The sequence below is a fragment of the Dysidea avara genome, chromosome 10, assembly GCF_963678975.1.
Source record: "Dysidea avara chromosome 10, odDysAvar1.4, whole genome shotgun sequence".
NCBI lineage: Eukaryota > Metazoa > Porifera > Demospongiae > Dictyoceratida > Dysideidae > Dysidea > Dysidea avara.
Genome location: NC_089281.1, coordinates 8,911,069 through 8,923,242, shown reverse-complemented (window position 1 = coordinate 8,923,242; position 12,174 = coordinate 8,911,069). Strand labels below are relative to the sequence as shown.

Here is a 12,174-nt window from a genome sequence, read left to right as displayed (position 1 = left end):
TGCTGATACATGCTGCTAGGCCATTTTTATACCTGAAGTATCTGATGCTTTTGGATTATAGCCTCTAGAAATGGCGGATTCTCCTAATAAGGAAATAAAACTCCTACGTGGAAATCGCCTTTTGCAACAACACAATGGCACCATAGATAATATACCCCTGCTATCTATGCTGGCACGCAGCACTATTACATGCAATTTGCATCTACAATACCAACATACTTGCCATTTTGCTTGTGACTGAAGATCGAAGATCAGCTGAACAGAAATGGGCGTTACTCGCAAAAGTCTGGGCGTTAACCAATAGTAGCACGTGCAGTCGCGTGAGTGGAGTTTACGTCTAAGCCGGTTTATTGCATAAAGCGGACTTGTGCTGTGGCCTTAGGTATTGGTGATCACGAGAACAATTAACCCGTCCCAGCCACCCACGCGAGCTCGCGTAAGTGGATGGGAACTTTACAGTGTCCAGCACTGAAGCCAAAGTCCGACATAACTTGTGCTGCAGCCTTTGGATTACCCCTAATAAACATAATGAGACTTTAATATACTTAACCTAAGGTGAAGCAGAAGGCAGCCAAGGTCGGCTCGGCCAAAGCCAGTGAAGTCATGCAAGCACATGATGGAGTGGATGATTATATGGCCAGGAAATTTCGTGCTCTACATAAACTGAGGTAGGGGCCCAGGGGCGGATCCAGAGTCTGGAAAGAGGGGGGGCACCTTGCTGAAAAAAGTTGAAGAGCAAAAAAAAAAAAAAAAAAAAGGTCACAACAATAATAGCTATCTATAGTTATCCTTTACCAAATATATTATATCACGTCTGTTATGTAAAATAAAATCCTATTTATAGCTTCATAAGTAAGCTGCACTGCCTCATGAACATTGTGACTGCTTTATTAGAGTAATTGACTGCTCTATTAGAGTATCTCGATCTTGCATGCAATTTCTTGAAGGGGGGGGGGGGGGGCATTTGCCCCAAATGCCCCATCCTGGATCCGCCATTGGGGCCATATAAAACTTTGCCCCCTAAAAAGTGTGCATTCGCTTTCTAAGTGAGCTTTACACATTTATCAACCAGTCACCACCCTGTTTACCCCCTCACATTTAATTTGTGCCTAGTGAACAAGTGCTCAGTTATGCTGCTTTGATAAGCAAAGGTAAACAGACAATAAATATGAGTAAAGGAATACTGGCAGAAAATCCTGCAGTCCTTTGAAAAATGTGCTTACAGTGCACCAGGGGCGGAGAAATAGAGGGGGCAACTGCCCCCCTCCACTTCCACAAGTGGAGGGGCAGTACCCCCTCACTTTTTCCAATTCCCAGTTGCCAAAGTAAAGCAACTACTTTAGTCATTAGCCAACTTACTTTGCCTTTATTTACTGGGATTTGTGCTAAAGGTTATGCAAGTATGGAACACTGCATGAATCACTGGGAGGCACGAGACCGATATACTCACTAATAGAGCAGTCACCTAACTACACTAATAGAACATTCAGCGGAATCATTATAAGTTTGCCCTGCTATATGCAATTAATTCAATATGTCTTCACTACAACCCTTATGATCAACAACATGAGTCTATCTGAAATGCCTTCATTTACTGATGTATCTAATTGTACAGTGTCTCAATGATAGTCATTGCATAGCAGTATCCTATTCAAGTATACATGTTCCACTGAAAATGCTCTCAGATTCAATCTCAAAACATCCAAATCTCAAAATTTTCCTGTGGGGGCATGCCTCCAGACCCCTTAGTATTGGCACGCTTTGCATGGTAGAGTGTAAAGCACACTAAGGTACAGTTAATGATTTTAAAACACTTTGTAACTTACAGCCAACCCACATGACTTCCCCCCCCCCACTTTTGAGTACTGTTCTCCGCCCCTGCAGTGCACCACCTTAAGAGACTAAAATGTATTTGACCAGATTTGACAAAACAAGGCTTCCACACACATCCAGATTTGTGATTTTAAAGAACCATAACTCAATGTAGGAGGAGTAAGCTATCACTTTCAAACTTTGACCTGTTATTGCATAATGCTATGAAAGAATCGTGTGAAAATCAGTTTAGGTCAATAGCATATAGCTAGTCGCGGCTCAACATGCAAAATTCTTTTAAAACCTATCAACGTTTTGCTGGCACATTATGGTGCACTCAACAGGATGTTGAGAGATAAAATTGTACTGGTTCACGTATATATACAGTACTTGGTGCTGCAGGATCATTCAACATGTGCAGGCTGGTCAGATTACAGGAACGTTTATCAACCTGAGACATGGACATGCTTCAAGTAAAGTTGTGACCTACTGAGACTGATCATATGATGCTGTGGTAGGGTTTACCTTCAACCACTCCACAACCAATGTTATACACTGTTCACATTGTTAGCACTTTTGTTCTTGTTTTTCTGCAGTTGCTGTAAATTGTGTTGTCCTGTTTTCTTCATTATCCTTGTAACTGTATGTGTTTTTGCTACTCCAACAAAGCCATGGCTTTGCCGATTGTTGAGAGGTTAAAATAGAAATCAATCAATCAGCAAAAGTGCCTAAACCATTGAAGGTAACTATAAATATTACTGCTCTACTGTGACCAGCACTGAAGGTCTGACAGCAACCGCTTGAGTCAACAGGAATGGCCAATGAAAGGGGAAAAAACATCAATATAGCTAGCTACTATTTCACGATGCATGCATTGTGTCAGATGAGATGTTTGATTGACAAAAAAAATGAGTTACCTGCTCAGTGTCATTATACAACAAAATAGCTGACTCCGCATGCGCCATGATTAGTGTCGCGGGCGGCGCTAGACCAGTTGCGCCTTGAAAAATTCTAGAAATGAGTGGAGTAGTTTTGTCGAGTTTCTTTGCAGTGGTTTTATCAGTTTCGTCAGCTCAACTATTGGGAGGGGAACAAGCTATCGATGATTTGACCGACCCGGGAGTACAAGCAGCTGCCAATGCCGCGGTCCAGCAGCTAAATTCTGTTAGATCGTCTGATTTGCCGGAGTTAATACTGTACAGGATAGTATCGGGAACAACACAGGTAATTGTAAAGTAAACTGAGTGCATCTCGGAGTGCATACGTCATTGTAAATGAACAGTAAATAGCTTGATTGAAAATAGTGGGGTACGCCCCCATATTACCTGGTGTGGAACCATAGATATACTAACCTGGGGTTAGTATATCTATGGTTTAATATGGTAGAACCGTGAGGGCGAGAGTTCGTGTGCACTTAAAAGTCAATATCAACCAAAACAGTTTTTTTTTGTTTTTTTTGGAATTTGGCCTTTATAAAGATCATGTATGAAAGAGACACTAGCTAAGTGAGATCATGCACCCATCAATGTCATGATTATAATTACGGTAAAGGCACAGTCTGTGTGACTGTACATAACTGTACAGAAATTAACACACAATTACACAAAACAAATCTAGGTGATGAAAGGCATCATTTTATTAAGACAATAGACCTATACAAGGGAGGATACAGCAACACAAACATCGGCAAAATCAGGGATCTCATTATAGTTTTCTTCATCACTTGACAAGCATTAGCCACTTGGGCAATTAATTGTGTCTGGCATAAAATGGCCTAAACAACCAATTTCAATGGAGATAAGATCAACAAATAACCCAGAAAGCGAAGGTCATGTTGAAGAACCATATGATGTTCCTTCTGAGCTCTAGTAGCCAGTAGATGTTGCTGGATATTAGCATAATAGTGCATGTGATCACTCTATTTGATAAGAGAGATCACTGGCAGGTAAGGTGTCCACTAGTTTACTGTAGTACTCGGATATATATATATACTGAGGAGAGTGTCCTATACTCTCATATACCCCTGTAAAAGGGTGTACCGCAAAGTTATGACACCAACCAAGTACGTTTCTCTTTGTATAATTAATGATTGAACAGAATATCAATTGAATGCTCTCCTAACAATGTCACTAGCAACCGAACCAACTCAAGCTCACAACATTTCTCACTGACTACAAGCATACCTTCATGGGTTTAGACAACTGTGTAGTCATTTCTTGCCAGGCCATTCACAAATACGGCTTCCCTGAGCATTGTGAGTGTGGCAAAATGCTAATTTTTACAGCTGTTTGTATGTCACAAACCACAACACCTTGTTGTTACATCATAACTTCACAATACTGCCTTACACAGGGGTACATGAGAGTAGGATACTGTCCTCTACTCTAAGGTATCAGTGGGGATAGTAATAGTTGTTTCATGGGGTCTGACCGACCCTTACCTATTCTTGCATTTGCCTGACCCCCTAAAAGGGTCTGCATGGGAATCCCAATGCTAAAAGTTTGAATGCTGCTGGAATGCTTGCAGCACCAATGAAATTTCACCATATCATATTAGTGATATCACACAAACCATTGATTGGCCAAGTGCCACATATGGATATTTCTTTAGTGGTTTCATCCTCTGTCACTCAGTTAATATATTCAAGTGTGAGACCTTGCCAAGATATTGCCATCAAGAGTTTGTTTCAGGAAGAAATACTTCCACAGAAAATCTTTCTGTTACATATAGGTATTTTATATTGCAGTGTATCCTTAAGGAAAATGAAGTAAACAACAATGATGAATAGCTGTTGACTGTTATGCTGAACAGTATCAATTTACAATGCACGTGAGTTACGTAGTGGTCCAGTTTATATAGAAAACTTTGGTGATATAAAACAATGGTGAATTTGGCTTTAATTTGCGCCAAAATTTTTTCCTCCTAAGTGTATTCCTTTGTTAGCTATATGCCTTGTGTAGTGACCCATGATGAAATGCAACAATTCGCCAAGATGAATTATTTGCAGATTCATCAAAGTTTTGTACCACCATGCATAGTTTCCTACTATAAATTATGGTATTGAGTTTCCCCAGACCCTTTTTAGGGTCATGTAACACATATACAGTAGCTTAGATAGAGATGGAGAACTTTGATCATTACTGTAATCCTTGAAAACAGTCACATGGGAAAGACACAAGTTTAACAAAAGAAGCCAACAGGATGGAGAAAGTATTGACCAGTATGTGGCAGACCTCAAAACAAAAGGCAAATCATGTATGTGAATTCTCCAAGTTGAAGGATAGCTTAATTCATGGCTGCATCATATGTAGGATTATTTGTGACAAGAGATTGTTTTAAAAAGACTACAAAAAGCATTTGTAGAGCAAATGAAGCTGCAACACACTACTGGTAAGGAACCAATTTACCAAGAAGTCCTAGGTGAGCCACTATAACCCCAGCGGGAAAGTATGGAAATCAACACCACTGCCAGACGAACTGTCCAGCCTGTGGCGTAGAATGTCAGTGACTGTGGCTGGAAAGCCACTTTGCCAAAACTTGCCGAAGTTGTCCCCTTACAAAGCACCACCACATAGTTCAGGGTGTTGCACATGATAGCTCTGACACTTCTGATGATCTTTTTATTGTTATGGTACATTGTACAACTGCCAGAACACCTGATTGGAATTGTCTATTCAAAACACCAGTCTGAGAGAACATCCTTTTATAGATACAGGTGCACAATGTAATGTTATATACAAGAAGCAATACTACCATCTTAGCTCAGTGCCACTGCAGTAATCACATGAAAGGCTAAGTTGCCTTTGGTAGCTGAATGCATGTGGCCAAGTCATAATGCAGTGCCAACACAAAGGAAAGTTCTATTCTGTTAATTTTGAGGTTAGTGAAGGCTTGCAACATGTGTAGAAATGTATTTAGTACAACACTTGGATGCCATCAACAATAATGCTACCATGACAGAAGAGACTCACATTTAGCATTGCTACTATATTGGAACACTCCATGATCAGATACCATATAAGTTTACCTGTCCAATGTTTAATGGGTAGGCAAACAAAGACACTTGTAACCACTACTAGCATCAGCCTAAAACAACCATACCCAGAAAAGAGTTTGTCCAATGTAACAACAAAATAATATACTGTAACCAACATGCAATTGAAACATCTTGGAATTGGAGAGCTAGTACTCGTGGCAGTGAAAGATGGAATATGGAAACCTGCAAGGTCACTTATGTAAACCCTCACTCTCACAATATCGTAGCACCACAAGGACAATGCTACCACTGGAACAGAAGAAATTTGAGGAATTTGGCAACAAATGCAACTATCAATGCAAGTATTGACAATTACCTAGACAACCAATTATATGTGATACAAGTGAACCAGTTGCTGAACTCCCTGGAGTTTATGAAGCTATACCACTTCAACATTCGCAAAGAAATATTAAGATCCCAGTTCATCATGCAGACCCATTTCTGTAACTCGCATGCATGCACACAGTGCACAACTTGTCACTTTTGAGTGCTGTGATTATTTTACCAATTATTTTACCACTTATTGCACTCCTTTTTTGTAACAAGGGAGATGTAACATGTATAGCTTGATAGAGACATGTGACTGTGCAATGTATGGCATGTAACTTTTCTAGAACATTGTACCACATGTTTCAGGTTGGGGAAAGTAAGACTATGCCTTGCCAAACTGCTGTTCTCAGAAGTCCCAGGGGTGGGACAAGTCATAGATATCAAATCCCCAGTTGGTATATGGGGACCCTCAGAAGTGGGAGTAGGGCTTGACATGGGTACATTATACTAAAACACTGTTCCGTTCCACCATCATACCACTCTAAAATCAATATTTTTGCTCCAGATAGTAGAGGGCACCTTGTTGACCTGTCAACCCAGAGGTTGGGGAATCACAGCTGAACTTTGAGCTAAAGTAGTTGTGTACATTTTTATACTTTTAAATAGCACTAAATATACAACCCCATCAATGGTTAGTTGATGAAACAGCCATGTAAAGTGGCTGAGGGAGATTTCCCAGGAAGCCTTGCAGGTGGTGCTGGCATTTGGGGCAGTGGGACTATATCTCCAGAATGGAGTAGCCAATTTCCTAACAGCTTTCTCTGGCCCATTGAATATACCAAGTCACTGAGAAGCCCTACATGCATGTAGGCTATGTTGTGATCCACTATAGTTATCTTCTGTGTAGCTATCTATGACTAAGTTTGCATTGCATGTAGTTAAGAGATCAGTCCATTTTCCAGTAGTAGCTACCTAGTAGTGACATTTTAAACACACAGTTTAAAGTTTTATTACTGTAGCTAATGTTTAGTACACATGAACTACAACAATTTTCTGATATTGTAATACTCAAACTTTGTTACCCATTGTTTGAATGTTTGCTCTATAGCTATATATATATATATATATATATATACTTGTATAGTCCTTTTCTCCCTTTTCTAGGTTGTGAATGGTATAAACTATCGTCTCAACATTGAGCTGGCCGATGCACTGACTTGTTTAAATGACAATATGCCATCAACAGTCAGTGAATGTCCTGTTGATCTCAGCACAGTAAGGTACTATAAATGAAGTTATCCATAGTGTTCTCTTTGTTATATGTGATAGCTGAGGTTATGGAGAGCTGAAGTGTTTGAATCCAGTGGATCCCCAGCCACATATAGCATTGGTAATATCACACTGGTTGGAGAAACAAACTTGGTAAAAATACTAAATTAGCATTTTGCATATGTAGAATAGGTGTTTGGTAATATATGGGACATTTATGTATATATGCATTCATATCACAGCATTGTTGGGGGCAAGCCTAAAGGAGTTCCGTACTCTGAGAAGATTCATGCTACTGTTCATACACAAAATATTACAACAAAAATCATAAGGAAACACTTCAAAAACTTCATGGTATAGAATACAGTGCTGATCACATGGTTTATGTTATATTGTTCCCACAGTAAGTGGATGGCATAGAATACAACACAAGATATTTAAATGCCTAACATAGAGAAAATATTAAACCTTCAGTTGCCCCATTACATGCCCTGTATGTATAGTAAAAGAGTCATACATAGTGTCACTCCTCAGGCTCGCCCCACAGTGCTCTGTCCAGTTAATAGGAGAATGCAAAGACTTGTAAAGTTATCACAGTGAACAAAAGTTTCTAGCATGTCCAACATCTCATACTTGTAACTATTGTGCTATTCCCATTACTCTATAGGGTGGTGGGGGAAGCAAGATGATTATACAAAATTTCACTGATCCACGTGTACTTGGTGCAGCATGTGCTGCTGCTAATCGGATTACAGAAATGAGTAATTCTGTGTACAAACAAGTGGTGGTTAGTGTGCTAAATGGAACATACCAGGTACCCAGACTACTATACCTTACATTAAGTAATTATGTTTTTGTACAGGTGGTTAATGGGCTTAAATATGATCTTGTGATAGAGGTCGCCTTATCTACAACTTGTGATAGAAACAGTCCTGAATGTTTTGCAAATGATTGTCCAATTGATGATCGTACTCAGATGCTGTGGACGACATCTGTTGTAGCTTCCCCTACTCCACAACCAACCTACACCATTCTCAGTGTTAGCCTAATCCACAATGGAGTAAGTGACATATAAAATCTGTGAATAAGAGATACATATGTATCCTTGGCCCTCGGATAGACACATCAGGCAGACCACTTGTGCTCATGTTACAACTATAAAATAATCTAGCAGAAAACCCTATCAGAATCACCAATATCAATTTTTGAATAGCTAAAACTTGATTTCTAGTCAGCCTGCTAGCATGCTTAACTATAGTAAAAAGGCTAGTGTCATCACACAACATTAACAATAATAAACTCACTTGAAGCTTATATCTCTTAATACATACACACTCCTAACTTACTCCATGCATGCATGCCATCGTCCAAAAGACTTAAACACTCGCACCTTCAACATCAGTGGGTAACAATTACCTTAGCCCTACTATGATAATTGTTGACAGTTTAAGTCTTTAAAGACACCTATTTATGAATGTTTAACTATTACTATTTAACATTCAGTTAGTTGTGTCCACTATTCTAATACATGTCATTATATTATATATTATAATGAAACTAAAGCAATAACATGTAGAATCACTCCTCGGATTCATGTCATGATATCCAGTCTAGAATACAATGGCTGTCAGTCAGTTAATTATTACAGAGCAGCGATCATACTACAATACAAATGTTTGGTACAACATTATTCAATATAGGGTAGTGGAGGAGGCAAAATGATTATACGAAACTTCACTGATCCACGTATACTTGGTGCAGCATGTGCCACAGCTATGTGGATCACAGCAAGGAGTAATACTGCTTACAAACAAGTTGTGGTTAGTGTGCTAAATGGGACATACCAGGTAATCAGACTATTAAAACATGAGAATATAACAATTTATTACTTTGTACAGGTGGTTAATGGACTTAAATATGATCTGGTGATAGAGCTTGCCCTGTCTATGATTTGTGATAGAAACAGTCCAGAATGTTTTGTTAGTGATTGTCCGATTGATGATCGTACTCGGATGCTGTGGATGACATCTGTTGTAGCTTCCCCTGCTCCACAGCCAACATACAGTGTTCTCAGTGTTAGCCAAATCCACAGTGTGGTAAGTGACTGTTGTCACTCATAGATAAAGGATGCATGCTGTACACCTCTATTATATAAGTAATTTGAAATGTACAACCGTTTCCATTAACCTAGCAATAGGCCATGTAGCTGGAGTAAGGGTTAAAGTGTGGACTTATGGATTGCGAGTCCAAAGTATAATTTTTTCCTTGCTCTAGTGCTATACAGAGTAATTAACCCACTTAGTAATTCCTGGTGTACATGGGGAATCTTGTCAAGTATGTATATATAATGTGTTGTGCAAAATTTGAGATCACATCATGCATATTGATGAGCCTTTCAAGCTTGACTGCAAGCGGTTGGTGGGCCACAAGTGTGTGCTAAACTTGGTGCTTGGCCTAACTGATTGGCAAGACCTCTTAAGCTGCCAGCAGGTCCTGCCATCTTCATACTGTGACTCAAACAAATGCTGCTCAGTGACAGGAAGATTGTAAATGACCAGCAACATTTCAGTTTGATATGATACTTAATATCAGCAGAATATGCTAGCTGGGGATGTGGGTGCCCTGTATAGGGTATCAGCAAATATGAGCTCTTTGCCTGGAAATTATAATGACTTCCTCTCAGCTTTTCTCAACATGGAATTTGTTAGACTGAGTAGAAAAGTGCTTTCCCTAAGTTCCCTGACATAAACTTTAAGTAGGCCTCTATACGCATATACACACTTTCCATTGTTTATCAGTACAACAGGTTATCACTTTATAGGTTTCTGTACTTTGTGGGTCACACTTGATCTTACTTACTTTTATAAAGCAGTAACATGAGTGGTAATAAGAAACTAACTTATTAAATGTTGTGGCCTAATCTTTTGCTCATTGCTGAGGTCAGAAGATCACTTGTCACATCACTCATGAGAACTACTCTGAACTGTCGCAATCTATTCCAGTAGCTCAATAAAACCTCTTCCACTGTGGCCATGACTCAGGATTATTAGCAAAGTCAAACCACTTTGGTAGAGATTTCTGGTAAAGTGCCATCTCAATAAACAGAAGTTCTTCTGGTAAGGAGAATTGTATACCATATAATACTGTTTATTTTAGTTTAAAAATCTTCTTCCTTATCATTGCATTATGTACGTAATTGATGTGATTCTGCTACGTAATTGTATCACTGGTTCATACACTTTTTAGACACCACCTGGAGGAAAGATGATTATACAAAATTTCACTGATCCACGTGTACGTGGAGCTGCATGTGCTGCTGCTAATCAGATTACAGAAATGAGCCATTCTATCAACAAGCAAGTGGTGGTTAGTATATTGAATGGAACACAACAGGTATTATTTGTCTTAATAAAATGCAGTATATTAAGTTCTTTATTTGTATAGGTTGTTAATGGAATCAGATACGAACTTTGGATAGAGGTTGCCTTGTCTATAACTTGTGAAAGAAATAGTCCTGAATGTTTCTCTGATAAATGTCCAGTTGATGATCGCACTCGGCTACTGTGGATGGCATCTGTTGTAGCTTCACCCACTCCACAACCAACGTACTCTGTTCTCAGTGTTAGCCAAGTACCCACTATTAGAAATTCTGTGAGTGACTTAACATTTCCCTAAAATGTTTGTGATGATGTGGTTTGTTGGTTGTAGGGAACAGGTGGAGCTGCTGCAATTGTTTCCCATTTGTTAGCCATTGTTGCTATGTTGGCTATCAGCTTTGTGATTTAAAACTCTTACTTGAGTTGGTGGACTGAAATGTTTACCTTTTTTATTTTTTTCTGTGTGAACTGGAATATTGTATTTGCTATTGTATGAAAATTTATATGCTAGCTATTGGCATTTTTATTTTTAGTTGGCTAAACGATATAACTAAAATCTGGTATACTTTTACTGACAAACTAGTAATTGAAGGAATCTTACTAATCTTGCACCTAATTCTTGCAAATTTGTAAGTTTTTGGTGCATATTAAAAGATCCTTTCCTTGCACAACTCTTGCAAGATTTTTAGCTGCTGATTGTCCCCTGTATCTACAAGAGTTGGGACAAAATGGTGACAATTTTTTACTTTAATCATTTTCATAGTAGTACAGGTTTTCCCACCTACCTTTCCACACACTTGGTTGAAGCATTGTATTTACAGATTGCATTCTACTTCCCTGACCATTGATTGACTTACTTTCTTGTCAGGGTAGAACCCACGGTCTCATCCAGTTTTTTTTAGGCACTTGCATTCCTAAGTGCATATAGTTATAAATTCCCTGTATCTAAATATCCACAGAAGAATGGTACAGCACACGCACCACGTATTACTGGCTGCATGTTCTGAACAACTTAAGGCTTATCACCAGACAGAAGCATTTTTTGCAGAGCTACATATATCTAGTTTTGGCTGGTTAGTTATCTCTTTCTTTGTAAAGCTACCATGGTATAGCTAATCTCCAAAAAAAGTGTCCATTACCACAAAATCTTTTGAACAACTTCATGTTGCTCACTTAATGGAATGGTTAGTTGTTCACCCTTCACTAGTAAAGTTATCATGCATGGTATAACCCATCTACTACAGACAAAAGTTGTATTGTACTATTTTTATTGGGAGAACTTAGAAATGCCTATAGTATATTATATTGCTGGTTGTCGATTAGAAGGACGACAACTCCCTTACTGTGAATGTGCTCAAGCTATGCCAAGGAACAGCAAATGCTAGTTTTGGGTCAATATTTTTCTGTAGG

General features: G+C 38.9%; 1 protein-coding gene across 1 annotated transcript; it reads left to right on the top strand.

Annotated features, from left to right (window-relative positions):
• The first annotated feature begins 2,829 nt into the window (after window positions 1-2,829).
• LOC136267896 (uncharacterized) lies at window positions 2,830-11,296 on the top strand. Its single transcript, XM_066063073.1, has 10 exons — window positions 2,830-3,036; window positions 7,283-7,393; window positions 7,448-7,540; window positions 8,055-8,201; window positions 8,250-8,447; window positions 9,088-9,234; window positions 9,286-9,483; window positions 10,634-10,780; window positions 10,832-11,038; window positions 11,096-11,296. Exons 1-10 carry the CDS (start codon window positions 2,830-2,832, stop codon window positions 11,171-11,173), a joined length of 1,533 nt encoding a protein of 510 aa, XP_065919145.1. The 3' UTR covers window positions 11,174-11,296.
• The last annotated feature ends 878 nt before the right edge of the window (window positions 11,297-12,174 follow it).